This window comes from Hoplias malabaricus, chromosome 3, assembly GCF_029633855.1.
Source record: "Hoplias malabaricus isolate fHopMal1 chromosome 3, fHopMal1.hap1, whole genome shotgun sequence".
Classification (NCBI taxonomy): domain Eukaryota; kingdom Metazoa; phylum Chordata; class Actinopteri; order Characiformes; family Erythrinidae; genus Hoplias; species Hoplias malabaricus.
Genome location: NC_089802.1, coordinates 36505741 through 36525431, shown reverse-complemented (window position 1 = coordinate 36525431; position 19691 = coordinate 36505741). Strand labels below are relative to the sequence as shown.

Here is a 19691-nt window from a genome sequence, read left to right as displayed (position 1 = left end):
ACAACACACACATGATACGCCTGAAAAGTTAAGATACACATTTCCTGAAGGAAATGCCAGTGCTTGCAAAGCAAAAATAAAAACAAAACTAAACACAATTGATGGCTAGTGGATTCTAGGCATATACTACAGTATCCAATTGGTGACTAAGGTGTAGCTAGGTAGTTATGTTATCCCAGATTGTTGCTGATATGTTGCTAGGTGGTTGCTAAGCCAGACGCTCACATATTTCTGACAGCATTTACATGCCACACATACACTCATCCACAGACACACAATACTACACATATATGAAACACATTTGCACCAAAAAAATGAATACAACCTACACACTACATACACTACAGACCTTCACACATTTCTCACACCACGCATATGCCACACACATGCACTCATCCTATATATATATATATAAATGAAGTATATGAGGTATATAATTATAAATGCTTATGCATTTCTGGTCAAGAACTACAAGAAGCCATTGCAGTTTAACTTAAATTGATATTATGAGTCATAGTACAGGATTATATGCTTTTAAATCCTAATGAATACAATAATAGGAAATTCAGTTGCAGTATTTAAATGTTTATTTTACTGTTACTGTGTTTAATACTGTAAAAGATGATAAAGAATATAAAATAAATAAGTGAAATTTGCCAAATATTTTGTGAAATTACAGTTGTATAATTAGACTTTTACAATAAAACAATGTTGTTATTTTGGTATTTTTCAGTGTATTTGAAATTGATTCATCGTAAAATAAGCAACAACAGCATGTAAGTTTTACTGAATATATTAGTTAATTAGTGGTATGATCATGCTAATTTTGCAGAAAATAGCTGTTGGGTTTAAAGTTGCTCTGTAAAATGTTTTACATTTTTACTGTGTTTTTAACAAAATTACTACAGGTAACTACAGCTGCTAGTTTTTTCTGTAAAAACAACAGAATTGTTTTACACTTTAAGCTTTGCAAATTATGCAAAATATCAAAAGAAATCTAAGCAGGGTATGACATATGATATACGATCGAAAGCGTGTTTTCCCTTCGCCGTAGTGCCCCCTGACCCCGATCGAGTCTTGCGATTTGGGCTTCGTGATATGTTTTAAAGCATGGAAATACAACAATAAAAATCCTAACTGCAGTCAGGGTACCACTGGCTATCAAATAGATGTTTGTACAGTCCCCCAAAAATATGCCTCTCCAGACCACCGCTGACCCACCAACAAACGGATCAGGTTGGATGATGTTGCTGTAGTATGATATGATGAATGTGTTTTAATTCCTAATATGAAATTTGACTTTCTGAGAGATTTATTTTAAATACCCCAATTTTAGTTCATCTCAGAGACATCCCCTCCACACTAAGCAAGATTGGAATTTGAAGATAAGCTTTTCAGAAAGAACTGGCCCCAAATTGGTGCCTGGCTGTCTGTGTCAGAGAGTCATAAAACTGACACTATAGGTCCTTTCAAGGAAAGTTTACGACCGGGTCTTGGTGGATCATGGAACTCTTCTCAAAAGCAGGATGCAGAGAGACACACAGACCCACCTTTATTCCATGTCCTCTTACACCTTTTTAAAGACTGTTAACTCTAAAAGACTCAAACGTCCCAATGTTCTTACATGGAAAACAAGTTGTATATGGGCACAACTGTTTGAAATTTATTCCATTTAGACAATCAAACTGGGTGGAATTAATTTACATGTGCTTAAAGTCATTTTTGTTTTATATGAATTTATGTATTGCACTGGCACCCCCTCCAGGGTGTATTCCCGCCTTGCGCCCAATGATTCCAGGTAGGCTCTGGACCCACCGCGACCCTGAATTGGATAAGCAGTTACAGATAATGAATGAATGAAAAAAAAAATCAATTTATGTAGAACCAAGGTAACCATATTCTATGTGTGTAGTTGGTTAATAATTATGTAGAACATGGTTGTCTTAATGATATTACTTTGTGTTAACATCTAATCTTTTATATTGCAAAAGTATGATTCAAAGTCTTGGAGATGGTCTTCAAGCCTGTCTTGTCCAGGGTCATAAATTCTATGTGATGCCATTACCAAGGTACAGGAAACAGCCAATCAGGAGCAAGAAATGCTCCAATTCTCCCTCATTGAGGACGAAGCAGGTATTCGGGGCGGGTCTTCTAAACTCTGGTAAAAGCCAGTCACACACCACACCTAGACATCGGTCTCTATTTTAACACTCCTCTGAGACACAATCTTAGAGAATTTTGGAGAGGAAGACGTTTTTCTGAAGAATGTCTTTCCCCTGCTTCCAGCAGACAATGCTTCTCAGATAGGGTAGTCAGAGAGCTCCCCTCATGGTCCAGAGAGAACCGATTTTTCTATATTAATGTTATCCAGATAGAAACTATAGATTAAGAAAAGCTATAGTTTAACCTTAGCGAAATTTCAACGCCACACCCAGAGCATGGAAACCTTAGACCTCTGACCCTAAAAAGGACGACAACGCCTCCAGACTAACAACGATTAAAGAAGGCCGCACGCACCCTCAAAATGACCTTCTGAGATGAGGCCCCAGGAGAGACCTGCTTGGACTCTCACAAGGCAGCAGATCAGCGACGACGAAGAATCCCCACAGAGACCTTCAGAACGCCACCAGCTCCGACGGCTGCGTCTGAAAGCCTCGGGAGAAAAGGAACGCTGGCTGCAACCTACAAGGCCCGCGTCTGCAATTCTCCAGGAAGTCGTGCCGGAAAGCACCGTCAGCGACATGCTCCCTGTCCATCTCCGGATAGGTAAGGTCACATGGTCTCATGTATTTCATGGCTCATGGGTTGGTACTGAAAGTTTGCTGGGATAAACAACAATCTTTCTAGAATCTAGGGTAATTATCATAGAGAATCATATATTAATCTCCCTGTTCCCTCATATATCGCTGTAATCCATTTTATTATATGAATGTCTAATCAATATTCATTATTTGATATTACAATTAATAAACCAGTTGTGTGATAAAACTAATCATTGGTTATTTGTTTGTGTGCACCTTTCTTGTATGTAATTATAAAAACTTCTAGTTCAGATTCAATTTCAGAGTCAAGAACCCATGGCGGATCAATGAGCATAATTCATTAATTAATAATAGTTCATTCTAGCTAATTCTGCTGTATAATATGTGAAGATGTCCTTCTTGTCTTAATTAAAATTAGACAGGTAAAGACACTACATATTATTTAATGGCTCCTAAACATGGAGTTTAGCAGAATGAATTAAATAATTAAATATTAATAAAATAATAATTAATTATCATTGACTCCGCTATGTAGTGCTTATGCCACTGCAACATGTGCATAACTACTTCCGCTACATTGCAGACAGCATAACATTAACCCCAGTGTCTCCTAACTCTTTCATGTCTTTCAAGTGCTTAGTGTGAACGTGCTGTCATATGTGAAGAAAACATGGCACCAGTGGCTAACTTGCTAATTCTCATGTTCTCTGGCAAACACCAATCAAGCTGCACTGTCCTATGCTATGAGCACAGGCCCTACTAATTGTCAGGCCCTCATGCCACACTCATGTAGTCTGGTTCTGACAGTTTTATCATAAACTTTCACACCACACCAGTAGTATTTTTAAAAACAGTAGAATATTTGGCCTTTAAAACTACAAAGACTAAAACTATTTTTCATTACTGGCACCATTTGGATAATAGTAAACATATACCTTTGCAGAGTACAAATGCTCCGAGGAAGTTATTCCGTGCAGGGCGAGGACGTATCCTCTTCCAAGTGGTGTCATCGGCTGATTTGAGACGACATAGCAGAACATCTCTTTTACAGCGATGAGCTGCTTCAGGCTGGTATTTATAATCCATGACACGAGGACCTACATCAGAAAAAAACCTCTTCAAAACCCATGTATATATTTTACACTGAGTGCACACCACAGACCACACGGCTGATGGAGGTTTTCAGACATATTACCTATACGGCTGTAGCAGGCATGACAGGCCTGTCTAAACTCATGGGTTGTAGCCAGTGGATTGCGGGACAACAGGGAAAGGTTGGTAGCAGCTGAGCCATTCTGCTTGGTTCAAAGATCAAATGTTCCCAAACAAATGTTACTGAGCATAATGCTTAAGGTTACACTAAAAATGTAACAAGGTAAAACAAGCCTGAAGCGTTACCATGTTAATAACACTATTGTTTCGTAAACCAGGGATGAAATTAGTAGCGACTCTTCCTCCTGAAAAATGTAAACAAACATGATATGAGAGGAGCCTAATTAAAATATGCTGGCACCATAGTAGCAATTTTTTAATAGTAAAAACACTAAATGTAAAAGCCATTCATATTTTTGAACTGAAGCTATTTAACAACGCTAACTGAAAAGTTTTCTTTAATAAAAACCTTAATTACACTATGTAAGAATACAAATGCTGCAAAGTGACACCAGCTAAGCTCCTTTAAATCTTTACCCACACTTGAAAGGATACCTGGTAGTGTATATTCAGAAAGCGAGTCCAGGCCTTCTGTGCTCAGTGATCCAACTCGGGCTCTACCTGCAGTGTCTCCAGCTCCAGAACTAAATGAAACAAGAGACTCCATGGCCTGAGTAGAACCCTCACTCTGTCCCAGCGCAGAAAAGGTGTCTAGCTGAGTGAGGGGGCTGACAGCAGAGCCATAATAAGGGGGTGTGAGCTGGGAAGAAGAGGCTGGGAGACCAGAGGGGTAGGGAGGACACAATCCCACTGCTGTGTTTGGAAGATTAGTAGGAATGGCACCCTGAACAGGGTTCTTAGGACCAGAGGGAGAAGATGAAGAATAAGTAGTAGAAGAAAAATATACCAAATAAAATCAGGAGATATTATAACAGTTACATAAATGGTGCAATGTACAGCCATCCCCATTCCACTCACCACACTGACCTCAGCTCCTTTAGGGATGTTTTCCAGCAAGCTGTCCAGGTCTTCATTCATCACACATTCTCCCATGTGTTCAGATACAGGCACAGAATACTGTACTCGCCCTGCTGTTCCCTGGCTTGGGCTTTCTGGTGTGTCCTGGGGCAAAATTGGGCTGAGTGAGGGCATTGCAGGGTCATCACTGACAGGGATTGGTGTGGCCAAAGGTGCAGGGATGCACTGAGCATTTGATAAATCTGTGAGAAATTATAAATGTCAGGAGTGTTTACGAGAAATAAAAGCTTTGCAAAAAGATTTAGAAAAAAAAATTAAACATCATGTACAAAAAGCAATTATTGATATAGGTTTTTGAGAATAAGGCACTACCTGACCCAATATCAGTCAAAGGTTCAAGCCCATTTGAAGATGTCTAAAGAAAGAGAATATTTAAATCAATGGGGCATTTGTTATTCATAAGGCAATAGTGACTCATTTTACCAACAGACAATCTCTGTGTTTACCTCCCCTGTAGAAGGAGCAATTTCTCCATTACTGTCTGCCTGCAGTGTTGCAGAGTCATCCTTGAAGATTAAAAATAAATAAATGAATTTAAAAAAAATTGTGACTTCATATAAAAAAAGAAATCATTAAAAAAAAGTGCAGATTACACACCTGTGCGCTGATATAAGCTTTGCGGATTTTTAGGCCAAGTCGCTTGGCCAGGTCCTGAGCCAACTCACTGACTTGTCTGTCCTGTATTGAATAGAATTTTTGTTTACACTATATGTAGAATTTACAACACTATATGTAGTGTGTGTTCACATATGTTGTTCAATTCTTTTGTTTGCTCTGAATTAGAAAATTGTACAGAAAATATGCCTGTTAGTCTCATTTCAATAAAATTTTGCATTCACCAAAAAGCAAGCAGTCATACATGGAAAAAGAAACACACACTGCAATTTCATGTAGTTGCATATAAAAGGGGCAAGGTAAATATATAGGGAATGCAAACTTAAACAGAAACCATTATTTTAAAGATACATGTAGCAGACGCAGGCCCGTAAATTTTATTTTTTTTAATGTCTCTTAAGTTGATCAAGATCAGGTTATTGTCTCCAGTATGTGTCCCATTGTCTCATGTATGTCTATCAGTGAGCTGCTGGTATCGTATGTCCTACACTTGTCCTCTGTACTTAGCTTAGTTGAATTTAGTCTATTTTTTGTTAAATGTTACTACATCCTGGAGAGGAGAGTAACGTAATTTCAATCCTTTGTATGTCCTGCACATATGCAGAATTTACAATAAAACTCTCTTGACTTGACTCTTGACTATATGGAATGGATATTACAACCAGACACTGAAACTTCACACGACGATTAAATTGATACCAGAAATGATACATAAATCAAAAGGAGATGGAATTCCTAACTAAAGCATTCAGGACTTCAAACACGTGGAACAATAGCGCCCTCCAGTTGCTGCCTTAAGCTACAACGCCATACGACATCAAAAAGTCCTTTGTTCTGGCGTCTGTGACAATTCCTTCCTACATTTAATTCTTATCAATCCAGGTGGTAAAACCTTACAAACATATTTATATTCCTGAGGCTCCTGATATAATCCAACCTGGATTGGTGGAGATGAACGTTTTGTTTCCACAGGCAACACTTATTTGAATGGATAAATGGATGGACCATGGGTTCTTGGTTTAACATGACATGAAAAGAAAACTCTTCCCTTATTTCATGTATCATTCTGTATTCGTATTAAAACTGTTTTGTATATGCTATGTACAACACACTGTGGAAAAACACACCAAGAGACTAAATATCAAGCTAATCGAATATGTTCTATCCACAAATCTCCAATAAGTGGAACAAATAATTTGTGACTTAGAACAAGTTCTTTGTCCTTCATCTCTGTTCCCGCCAAATCCAGAAAGCGGAGCTTCAGGACTACACTGTGACTGAAACACTGTGGACCAATCACCCGCGACTGCCCAGGCCCTCTGTACGGTGTACATTTTAGGACATCCTCAGACCTCAGCGTCAGCAGTCAGGCATTGAACAGAACGGCATCATTCCTCGTACGAAACGACATCAAATCTCGGGAAAACCATTGCCATGTCTGAGAACTCGTGTAATTAAACATAAGACTTCAAACCAAATGGCCTCAGCCCAAACTCCCTCAGAAAAATAGCTTCAGACCAAACTCCCTTGAAAAAAAAAGCTTCAGACCAAACGCCCTCAGCCTAAACTCCCTCAGACAAAGCACCATCAGAAAAAAAGGCTTCAGAATATCCAACAACAGAAGCGCTGTCCATGCCACTGACAACACAGCTTCTCGTTTTTATATTCAATTTTGGACACACATTAGCATTTCCGATGTCAATGTTGTTAAAAGGGAGCTCATGACAAGTTTTACACTTTTATTCCTTCTCCAGAGAACACAAGTTCAAGACTACACTTTCGTTTTATTTTATTGTTCGTTTAAAGAAAGTCTGAACACAGTTTTATGAACTGAATGGTGAATTAAGCGGGTCTTCAGGCGCCAATGTTAGGGACCACTATCAAAGTGCGCGTCCTGTGCTGAACTTCAAAATCTCAGTAGTTACTGTAGTACACAAACTTTCATGTATCATGTTTCTGCTCTTTGCTTAAAGATTTGTTAATATTTGAACTAATCATTGAAATTAAACACTAAAATCTACTCCCATATGGCTTACTGTAGGCTGCATTTACTTGTGATAATAAGGCAGGCTTAACAGTGACTAAATTATATTTTGAAATTCAGCACTAAGGATGTGCACTTTGATAGTGGTCCCTTACATTGGCGCCTACAGACTCGCTAAATTCACCATCAGTTCGGAAAACCGGTCAGACTTTCTTTAAACAAACAGCAAAAATAAAACCAAAGTGCAGTCCAATACTGAATATAAAAACAAGAAGCTGTGTTGTCAGTGGCATGGACAACGCTTCTGCTGTTGGATATTTTGTAGCCTTTTTTTTGATAGTGTTTAGTCTGAGAGAGTTTGGGCTGAGGGCGTTTGGTCTGAAGCTTTTTTGTCTGAGGGAGTTTGGGTTGAGGCCGTTTGGTTTGAAGTCTTATGATTAATTACACCCTTAATTAATCCAGATTAATTACGAGGAATGATGCCGTTCTGTTCAATGCCTGACTACTGATGCTGAGGTCTGAGGATGTCCTAAAATGTACACCGTACCTCTGGGTCCAATCGGAGCGCAGGTTCCTCCATTGAGGCGGGGTTTACAGAAACCTTCAAAGACTACTGCCAACAGTGAACATTTAGTTCAGAGTTCTTAATTCAATTTCAGTCTGAGAGTTTGAGGGTCAAGCTCGAGAGATGTAGAGAAGGGAATGGAATCAACGACAGCAGCAGCCAAGCTTCAACAAAGAGAATCGAATCCACACAGCAGTGAATTCCTCTCAGAGAAACCCAGACTCCAAGAAAACCTCTGAAATGAGCTGACTCCATTTTAAGTATTGAGCCTTCTGCAGAAAGATTATTATTTGTTTTGTTTATTCGTTCTTTTTTGCTCCACAAAAGTCCCCATGCTAAAACCCATCCACGGCTTGTAACTTGGTTTGGCCAAACAAGAGAACACATCTGAGATTAGTTTATAGAACAGAAGTATAACCCCCAGAAGTGGCATTCACGCAGAACAAGCACTTCACCGAGCCTGGGGTCAAGCTATCCGCACTTTGGAAATTGACGGTCAAGTCATCCGCGCTTCAAATCCGAATGCACCTATAGGCGAGTAATTCCGTTTTTTCATTGCGGAGAACACCACATCCGCTTGGGACAGATAGAGAATCTGAAACCCATGTTTGAGCAGCGATGTCTCTGTTACTAAATAAATGCACGCAATGCTAAAATGGATTAAAATTAACAAGCCATTATGAATATATTTCGTTTTAAATCACTTTAAAGAAGCAAAACACGCATTGATTATTTCATATATTTATGTATTTTTTTACTTTTCTATAAACACTTAATTGGCTTTGAATAGTAATCCTGGTGGACATGTAGAAATACAGATTAAATTTTACTGTCATTAAACAGAGGGACATCACTGTATAATTTTCACATGAATTTATACTGAATACCTACCGATATGGATTTCACAAAAAATACACATAATGCCTAAAGCATTCCACTGTCATTAAACAGAGGGACCTCTTGGCTATTAATTGTAAGATTTTGGCAGAATTTCACTGTATACTTTTCTCATAAAGTCATATTAAATACATACTGATATGGATTTCTCAAAAAATACCCATAATGCCTAAACCATTCCACAGTCATTAAACAGAGGGACCTTTTGGCTATTAACTATGATTTTGGCAGAATTTCACTGTGTACTTTTCTCATAAATTTATACTGAATATATACCTATATGGATTTCTCAAAATCAACCCATAATACCTAAACCATTCCACTGTCATTAAACAGAGGGACCTCTTGGCTATCAACTGTATGATTTTTGGCAAAATTTCACTGTATACTTTTCTCATAAAGTCATATTAATGTTGTGAAAGTTAGTTATCCAAATAAACAAATTTCTATGCAATACAAGTGTTCTGTGTTTGTACTGAATTTGCTCATGAAGATCAAGTGTAAATCCAGGTTCAAAAATTCACCTTTTAATTTCGGGAAATTGCATATTCATATTTGAATGAAGTTATGTTTTACACGAACAGCGCATTAAATAAAAAAATAATTAATTACTAATTAATTAATGACTAATTATTTAGCTCTCACCACTACATGTATGCTTCTAACTCTACATACATAAAAAAATCCTAGCTGATATAGCACATTAATGTGTAGAAACATTTAGAATTGAAAAAAAAATTTTCAATAAACCAGAATCAACTGTTGTGACCCTGCACCACACTGGAGATTTCAGCATCAGAGTGTGCCTTTCCCATCTTTCTTTCTTTTTAAACACATTTGAATCTTTACAGATACTCTATTCCAAGGGTCACCAATCTTATCCAAAAAGGGCTGGTGCGGCTGTGCTCTGCTTAACTGGAATGGAAACCTGCAGCCATACCGGCGCTTTGTGGATAAGATTGGTGACGCATGCTCTATTTATTCCTACATAAAAAGTTAATCCATCTTTAGTAGTAGTAGGCCAGCAATTAAAATAAATTTAAAGTAAATTTAAAATAATATTTGATTTCAACCAATTAAAATGATTAGTGATTGGGTTATGATAAGGACATATTTCTATTTTCATGTGAAGTTGGCATTTATTTATTTATTTTTTAGAATAGAACTTTTTATATTTTTAGAAATGGTGGCAACTGTGATTATACATAGGATAACATGTAAAATATCACATAGGGCCCAGAGCACTTCTTCTCTCACTGCAAACACGTGACCAGCTCTTCCCAGGTGTCATCAGATAGGCACCTTCCTTCGCCAGTGTTTCAATTAATTAAGCCCACAAAACCTCCAGAAGGCTCAACAGTGAGGTCTGGTGACACAGCCTCATACCTCTCTTAGCTTGCTTTAGAGACCTAACATGTTTTATATGTAGGTTAGAAGCGAGCCGTGACACAAACAAAAAAGCAAAAACAATCCAGTTTACTTTGTCCACTCCAGCAAAACTTTAATATGACAGTGCACACACAGCCATGTAAACATAAGCCAAAAAAAAAACCTGACCAGTAATTCTGCATAAAGTCCATTTTCCCAAATCTTTCCAAACCTTCACATTACACACATACAGTATCAGCGGTTGGCTTCCTTTAGTCACAACAGCCATTTTTTGTGGTAGATACATTGCCCCAGATATAACTGCCTCATCATCATTCATTGTCTGTAACCGCTTATCCAATTCAGGGTTGCGGTGGGCCCAGAGCCTACCCGGAATCACTGGGCACAAGGCGGGAGCACACCCTGAAGGGAGCAACAATCCTTCATAGGGCGACACACACTCATACATTCAATCACACACAGACACTTTTGAGTCACTGATCCACCTACCAACGTGTGTTTTTGGACCGCAGGAGGAAACCGGAGCACCCAGAGGAAACCCACACGGACATGGGTAGAACACACCACGCTCCTCACAAACAGTCACGCGGAGTGGGACTGCGACATTACGTGCTGCGCCACTGTGCCACCCCCAGTTATAATTGTGATACTTAAAATAACTTGAAGACTTTTATGTCACTAATATATGGATAATATACTGACATCATAACCCAGTTACATTGCTTGTAAGAGCTATGAACTTATATTAAACATTAAATATATTGACGCACAGTGATTGGAATACAAAGAATTGTTAAAATATCTTAAACAAATAAAATATAAAGCCTTCATTAACATGTAATTAGCAACCCAACTTCCAGTGCTCCTTTAGAGAGAGTGTTTTTATGTCTGTGTTTTGTTGACTTATATTTGTAACGATAATGCTGTTTAATCTGAAATAAATCTCAAGTGAAGAGATCTGGAATGTTTTAGTGTTATAAATAAATAAAATAGATGTAGTAATGCATTAAAGTTTTCACATAATTTAGAAAGAGCTTAGCAGCTCAGTGTTTTGCTCAGCTATCAGATATCCCTACTAGTGGTTAAGCTTTAGAATGAATGCCAGCATTTTATGATATTTTATTATTAGCCTTTATTTCCGTTTTTCTGTGAAGCTGGTCCCTCATCAGAAACTAATGAGAATGTTTCCATTTTTAGTGCTGTGTTTGTGATGCCTTGCCCTTGAGCTGAAGCGTTTTTATTCATGATGGTGATAAAATAAGCATGCACAAACAAGTAATTTCCCTAACCCCTCAGATTAATTCTATGTTTCTTGCTAAGATTCTCTTCCATAGCACCCCTGTTCTGATTATCAAATGCTAAAACTAGGAATTAAAAACAGTTCATCAATATAATAAAAGCAGCTGGGAATTTATATTATACAATTCGAATAGACCTTAAAATTGACAGTAAAAACTACACTGTCTGTAGTGGTGTATTTTTCTTGACTTAGTTCATTTTGCAGGACAGACAAGTAGTGTTTTTAACACTATTTAAATAATATATATAATATATATATATATATATTATATTTAATTTAGCTATATTGGAAAAGGAAAATAGACATTAACAATGTTGATACCCACTCTAAAAACTATATATTGCAGCGCTGTGATAGTGTCAATGGATTCAAGGTATTGCTTTGCCAGCCATGATTTCCCATTTATTTGCATTATGAGAGAGAAACAAGATATCATTCATTCATTCATTCATTATCTGTAACCGCTTATCAAATTCAGGGTTGCAGTGGGTCCAGAGCCTACCTGGAATCATTGGGCGCAAGGCGGGAATACACCCTGGAGGGGGCGCCAGTCCTTCACAGGGCAACACACACAAATTCACACCTACGGACACTTTTGAGTCACCAATTCACCTGCAAAGTGTGTTTTTGGACTGTGGGAGGAAACCAGAGCACCCGGAGGAAACCCACGTGGACACGGGGAGAACACACCAACTCCTCACAGACAGTCACCCGGAGCGGGAATCGAACCCACAACCTCCAGGCCCCTGGAGCTGTGTGACTGCGACACTACCTGCTGCGCCACCTTAAAATTACAGCTTCAAGCTTTGCTGATCTGTAATATGGAGAACAGAGCCTCTGTTGTTGCTACTCTCGACTCAGCACTGCAGAAACTGCTGTATGAAACTTTTGGAGGAGGGTAGGAAAGCACCTCTTCCCTCCCCCTCCCTACAAATTTCAGTACAGTGCTGTAAAAGTTACTTACATTAGGGTGAGCCCCAGGAGCAGAAAAAAAAATCCCCCAAATCCTACTAGTGTTTGCGGAAAAACCTATGTTACGCACAAGTGTACTATGCTATTGTGAAAGTTTATACTTGCATTGGCATCTGCGTCTCTGCAATTACACCGCCAAACCACTAGGGCTAAATTTCAAACATTTTTGTTGTTAAACTTTAGTCTTAATATTTAAGAGTTAATATTTCGGGATTTTTGAACCATGTTCGTCCGACTTGCGATGGTCTGCGTAGAGTCATATTTCTGGAGAGAGGTGCATCAGGCCGCGCATAGGTTCAAAACAGAAGCATTAATTGGGCTTAATACTCAGGATAATGCGATCTCTGTTGGTTTGGAGGGGCAGCACAAAGACTGGGGAGCCAAGAGTGACACTAGAGTCTTTTCACCTACAATGTGCTAAGCATGAGTCATTCATTCATTGTCTGTAAGCGCTTATCCAGTTCAGGGTCATGGTGTATCCGGAGCTTACTTGGAATCACAGGGCGCAAGGCAAGAACACACCCTGTAGGGGAGCCAGTCCTTCACAGGGTGACAGACAGACACAGACACACACACCCCTACGGACACTTTTGAGAAGCCAATCCGCCTACCAACACTAAACTCTTCACAGCCACCCAGAGTGGGACTTGAACCCACAACCCCAGGATGCTGGAGCTGTGTGACTATGACACTTCCTGCTGTGACACTGTGCCGCCTGTTAAGCATAAGCCTTGTTACAAAAATTATAATACGACATTAGAGATACGTCATAGTACTTTTATTTTTCGATACTTAAGTACATTTGAAGGTAAATACTTTTGTATTTTTACTCAAGTAGAGATCTACAATTAGGATTTTTACTTTTAGTGGAGTAATATTTTACCTTGAGTATCTGTACTTTTACTCAAGTACATGGTTTGTGTACTTTGTGTCCACCACTGCTGACGAACTATATCATAATCTTCACAGCAAGAGATCATGACCAAATGAACACAAATGTTTATTATAATTAGTAACAAGGCATCTCATTTATGGCAAATAAAGGCAACCTTTCATTTTCCTTTATCTGTGTGTTAATAAGTACCAAAATTTATTAGTTCTTGTTAGGGCTGTCACGATCATGAAATTTTAACTGGCCATTATTTGTCATACAAGTAATTGCGATTAACAATTTAATTGTCTGGTTGTTTTTTTAGTATTTTATTAGGCCTGTATGCTTAATTATAGCATAATAATGTACACACACTATTATGGTAAAGAACGTCAGTTTATTGAACAGTTTATTCATAAAGGTATAAAAAGATATTTGCCCATTGTCCTGTCTTTAAATTAAAATTGTATGTTTGAAAAAAAGATTCTCAAAATAAGCAAAGAAATCAAATCAAATGTACTACGTCTTTGAAGCTTTGACGTCTGTTGTTTACTGGCTTGGCATATTCTGGGAAAAGAATTCTGACGTTCACACAGCAGGTGAAGGGCCCAGTCATACGTGACATGGATGTGTTGTTCAAGTGGCTGTGTGAACAGCACAAATCTCATTGAATCTGACATTTCATATCTGATTTGGGCCACTTTCATATGATCTATGTCCATCTGTGGAAATTCAACTGTCTGAAAGGCCAGGTCGGAATTGATGTGACTTATACATCATTCCGGCTGCTGAGAATAATCTCTGGACTACGGTCCAAAGTATTTATTTTTTTTTTTTTCATTATAATTTGAGATGTTTAGGGGTGGAAATGATCAGGTCAAAGGATTTAAATTTTTTTAATATTCTATAGTGTATTTAATTAATACTGTTTTTAACAGAACTCATTTGGAAAAAAGAAAGGGGAGGTTTTGTGACAGTGCTGCAGTAAAACACCAGTCCAGTCCCATTCCTTCATTTAAAAAACGAATGTGCTTTGTATGAAACAGACGGACATTTCCTTCTGGTCACTGGCTGAAGCATCGTTCTTTGGGCGTGCGGCTCAGTTTAGGAGCGTGATCTGAACAGAGCGGAACAAAAAAATCAAATTTGGTCACGCAATCAGATTCAGTATACTTTTACCTGTTGTGTGAATGTAGCCTAGGATACATGCCCGAGAGCCTCTGGAATAGGCAGCTGCCGGGAAGAATCTGTTGATGTCGTTGTCTTCCCAAGTTCAGCAAAATGCGGTGGTAGATCCGCAGATGATTTCTCAGGTTTGTTTTATTGGCACCTTTTACAGCCACCTTTTAATAGTGAATCTGACTGTTCTGACGAATTGTGCTACCTTGTCGCAATGTGCCACATTGTGTACTTTTATACTGTTGTTTAAATACGACACATACTCTGATAGATGAAGTGCAAAAAAAAAATACTGCAGACAGATGTATAAAGCAGGTGATATCCACAGTTTAAATCTCCTTATTCATTCGTCTCACCATTTGTTTAGAAACACATGTCATTGATATTTAGTTTGTTGGGGTTGAAATAAAATATAATATGATCGGTCAGTGCAAATCATCATGGTTAGCTCAAATAATCATGATCATGCGATTATGTAATAATCATGACAGGTCTAGTTCTTGTTTAACCTTAATAGATTTTGAAGTCTATGCTGGTCAATCAGAGTGAAACCCTGTTGTAGCACATGCAGAATGAGGCCTGACACTGTCCATATGCTACTGTTTCCAGCTTGCGTGATAACAGTTATTGCCTAGAAATGGGGTAACTGCACACATAGTTCCTAACATTCTCCTGTAAACGGTACAGGCCACCAATACTGGTCACACACCTCCTACGAGTATAATTCTAAAATTCCACTTGGAAACCCTGATTTGATTTTATTCACTGATGGTTCAGCACAATTTAAAAATGATTGTAAATATGCTGGACGGGCTGTCGGCTGACCACATGCAGTGATAGCTCACAGATAGATGGTCGCTTCCTTAATCATTTTTCATCTTTGGAAAACAACTGGCCCCGGTTGGGAGCTGAACTTAAGTGGGTGATCTGCTCCAATCCTTACCATAAAGATCCATGGAGCATGGATTGTTGGAACTTGTGTGGTGGCAGACAATCTGAAAGACACTCACAACCTCAAAACTTTCCCATAAGCAGTAAATTCACCACTCTGGAAGAATCGCGTGGTTCAGTCTTAGGCAGTAGCATTCATGCTGGTCCCCACAAGTGGAAAGTGTCCCACTGCTGGGACCACACCACTGGAAACTTGCAGCATTCACTTCCAATATTACCACTAGCTCTACCAACTACTCAGAATTTTCAGGATTCTATCATCAGAGGCTCTGCAAACATTTACTCCTTCTCAGCTGCCAAGATAAACAGCATTATACAAAAGCTATCTAGCATCCTCAATAAACATTTAAACTTTTGCAATACGATTGTTCACGTAGGCTCCAAAAACATCCAAGATGAACAATCAGAACTCTTGAAAGAAGATTTTACACAGCTGAGGCGATCAAAAACATCTTAACATCTGGGTTCACAAACTTGTCAAACAAGTAACCTGTCATACAAAGACAATTTTACCATGATCTGGAACTTCTCAGCTTTATATTGAAATGAAGGGATATATCCCAGCCAGCTTGCTTCATATATTTTACTCTGTTCTTAACCTGAAGTGACTACCTGAAACTAAAACTGAGCATGTAGCTATCCCAGTAGTCATAAGCAACCAGCCTAGTATCAGACAATCTACAGAAATGAAGTTTTAACTCTTCTCAACCCAGCTAATGTCATCAAAATAAAGCTAACCAGTCATCAGATAAACAGATCCCATAAGCTTTAAACAAAGACAAGTTTTGATATTATAACTCTATATTATACAAACCGGATTTAAAAAAAGTTGGGACACTAAACAAATTGTGAATAAAAACTGAATGCAATGATGTGGAGATGGCAAATGTCAATATTTTATTCAGAATAGAAAATAGATGACAGATCAAAAGTTTAATCTGAGTAAATGTAACATTCTAAAGGAAAAATATGTTGATTCAAAATTTCAGTGTCAAAAAACCCCCAAAAAGTTGGGACAAGTAGCAATAAGTGGCTGGAAAAAGGAAATTGAGCATATAACAAACAGCTGGAAGACAAATTAACACTAAATAGGTCAATTGACAACATAATTGGGTATAAAAACAGCTTCTCAGAGTGTCAGTGTCTCTCTGAAGCCAAGATGGTAAGAGGATCACCAATTCGACCATTGTTGCGCAGAAAGATAGTGCAGCAATACCAGAATGGTGTTACCCAGCGTAAAACAGCAAAGACTTTTAAGTTATCATCATCAACCGTGCATAACATCATCAAAAGATCCCGAGAATCTGGAACAATTGCTGTGCGTAAGGGTCAAGGCCGTAAAACTCTACTGGATGCTTGTGATCTCCGGGCCCTTAAACGTCACTGCACCTCAAACAGGAATGCCACTGTCAAGGAAATAACAGAATGTGCTCAGGAATACTTCCAGAAAGCATTGTCAGTGAACACAATCCACCGTGCCATCCGCCGTTGCCAGCTGAAACTCTACAGGGCAAAGAGGAAGCCATTTCTAAGCATGCTCCACAAGCTCAGACATTTGCACTAGGCCAGGGCTCTTTTAAAATGGAGTGTGGCAAAATGGAAGACCGTTCTGTGGTCAGATGAGTCACGATTTGAAGTTCTTTATGGAACACTGGCACGCCATGTCATCCGGAAACAGAGAGGACAAGGATAACCCATGTTGTTATCACTGCTCCGTTCAGAAGCCTGCATCACTGATGGTATGGGGTTGCATGAGTGCTTCTGGCATGGGCAGCTTGCATGTCTGGAAAGGCACCATTAATGCAGAGAACGATGTTCAGGTTGTAGAACAACATATGCTCCCATCTAGACATCATCTTTTTCAGGGAAGACCCTGCACTTTTCAACAAGATAATGCCAGACCACATTCTGCAGCAATCACATCATCATGGCTACGTAGGAGAAGGATCCAGGTACTGAAATGGCAGCCTGCAGTCCAGATCTTTCAACTATAGAGAACATTTGGAGCATCATAAAGAGGAAGGTGCGACAAAGGAGGCCCAAGACGATTGAACAGTTAGAGGCCTGTATTAGACATGGATGGGAGAGCATTCCTATTTCTAAACTTGAGAAACTGGTCTCCTCTGTCCCCAGACGTCTGTTGAGTGTTGTAAGAAGAAGGGGGATGCCACACAGTGGTTAAAAAAAAAATGGCCTTGTTGATGCCATGAAATTTTGAAACAACATTTTTCACTTAAAATGATACATTCTCTCAGTTTAAACTTTTGATCTGTGGTTTGTGTTCTATTCTGAATAAAATATTAGATGTTGGCAACTCCACATCATTGCATTCAGTTTTTATTCACAATTTGTTTAGTGTCCCAACTTTTTTGGAAAAAAAAAAAACATTTACACATTAATATTACATATAATACAGGTTTGCATGGCCCCACAGTCATAATCAGTTTTCAGAGGGTGGCACTAAATTAGTGAAGGAATCATATGGCATGACAGTTGCAGTGAAAGTTTAGAAGCTTTTGTTTAACATTTTTCCAGGCAACTTCAAAACTATAGGCTAATTTTCACAATTTATGTAAACCAACTGTTTACCAGTTTCTGTTTGTTTGTTTTAGAAAATATTCATTAATTTACAACATATTTAAACAAGAGGCATTCTGATATAAATATCTGCTTGTCAATGGTTGTACTGCACTGAAGGCCCAAATATCTTCATTTATATTTAAACAAAAATAACAATAATCATAAATATCATCAATCTGCAACTCCCAGCAATAACACTAATCATACTTTAGCTCGACAGCATTTGCTGTGTTTGTTTGGTCCACAGCCGAATTTTTAAACCCGAAGTACCTCCAGGCAACATATGCAGTTCCTTTTTTCAGCAAAAGTTCTCCTGGGTCATCATCATCTACTTCAATGTCAGGTACAACTTGCCCTGTCCATTTCCATTGCGCTCAAGGACTTCACTAATACTTGCACTTCGTTCCATGTGCGTTTAGTGGCACAGCAATGAATAATGTCCCCTGTGAAACAATTTACCACAGTGTTGCATTATGGACATGGTTAGGCTTTTTATACCAGTGTGGCAGGTATAAAGAAAAAATCCTATCATAACAAAAATTAAAACTGGTTTTCTGTCCCAGCACTAAAGCACAGTTACTCAAAACTTTTCTGAATGCAGATAGTAACTTTTAATTCCAAGGGGATGAAATACGGGGATGATATATTGGATTATTATTTGAAACTTTTAATGTCATACATAGTAACTTAATCCTCTCTGAAACAGGCTGTGCCAAAACAGCCCTAAGACACTTCAACCAACTTAAAAGTCAGTGAAAAAAGGCAGGAACGGCAAACAAAGGAGACGCAAAAAACCGGCTTGCTCAAACTAAGAGAGACACTGATAACTAAACCAACACAAAATAAACCTTAGCCGCTGGGCTGGAAAAACAAAAAAAAAAAAACCTTCAAATCACTAGAAGCTAAACTCTTCTTTCAACACAAATTATCTTACTCTGTAATTATTTTTCCTTTGTCTCAGCTTTATTTTCTTTTTCTCTCTCCTTTTCTCAGTCTTTTCTCTTTTGCAAAGTTCCTTACCGTCTGCCCCTCTACAAAGGTGCAGCACACAGCAAGGTTTGAGAGAGTATTTTATGCAGCACCCTGCAGGTGTGCCTCATTAGCACTAATTAGTGCTAAGGCTTCTGGGAATTGGAGTTCTGAGAGCTGCTCCCAGTTGCTCTCTTACTGCGCCGCCCCGTCCCCTTTCTGGTGGCCGGCAGTATGGCTTGACCTCTTACAAATTTCAAAATTAATATCTAAAGAAAACGTTTTTAGCCAATAAAAGTGTTGCTGTACACAGACCACCTTCAAATGGACCCTCATGCTCTAGAATTTTTATTCCTATATAGTGATTCAGGAGTGTTTATCCTATGTGTTTTTACATAAATTATCAACTAATACAACTGAATATGTGTATGTGCTAATCTCTCTCATTTAATTATGGAACCAACACA

At 38.5% G+C, this 19691-nt stretch overlaps 1 protein-coding gene across 5 annotated transcripts in view; it reads right to left on the bottom strand.

Annotated features, from left to right (window-relative positions):
- zc3h7bb (zinc finger CCCH-type containing 7Bb) overlaps window positions 1-19691 on the bottom strand; it is a 53681-nt gene that overhangs the window by 15593 nt on the left and 18397 nt on the right. For 3 of the 5 annotated variants that reach the window (XM_066663008.1, XM_066663007.1, XM_066663009.1), the window contains exons 6-13: window positions 5550-5630; window positions 5399-5458; window positions 5265-5307; window positions 4893-5134; window positions 4470-4770; window positions 4161-4219; window positions 3958-4060; window positions 3698-3859 (exon numbers count right to left, since the gene is read on the bottom strand). In XM_066663008.1, coding sequence (XP_066519105.1) covers window positions 3698-3859; window positions 3958-4060; window positions 4161-4219; window positions 4470-4770; window positions 4893-5134; window positions 5265-5307; window positions 5399-5458; window positions 5550-5630 — 1051 coding nt within the window. The remainder of the gene's footprint in view (window positions 1-3697; window positions 3860-3957; window positions 4061-4160; window positions 4220-4469; window positions 4771-4892; window positions 5135-5264; window positions 5308-5398; window positions 5459-5549; window positions 5631-19691) is intronic. The other 2 variants (XM_066663010.1, XM_066663011.1) reach the window with 2 other exon arrangements.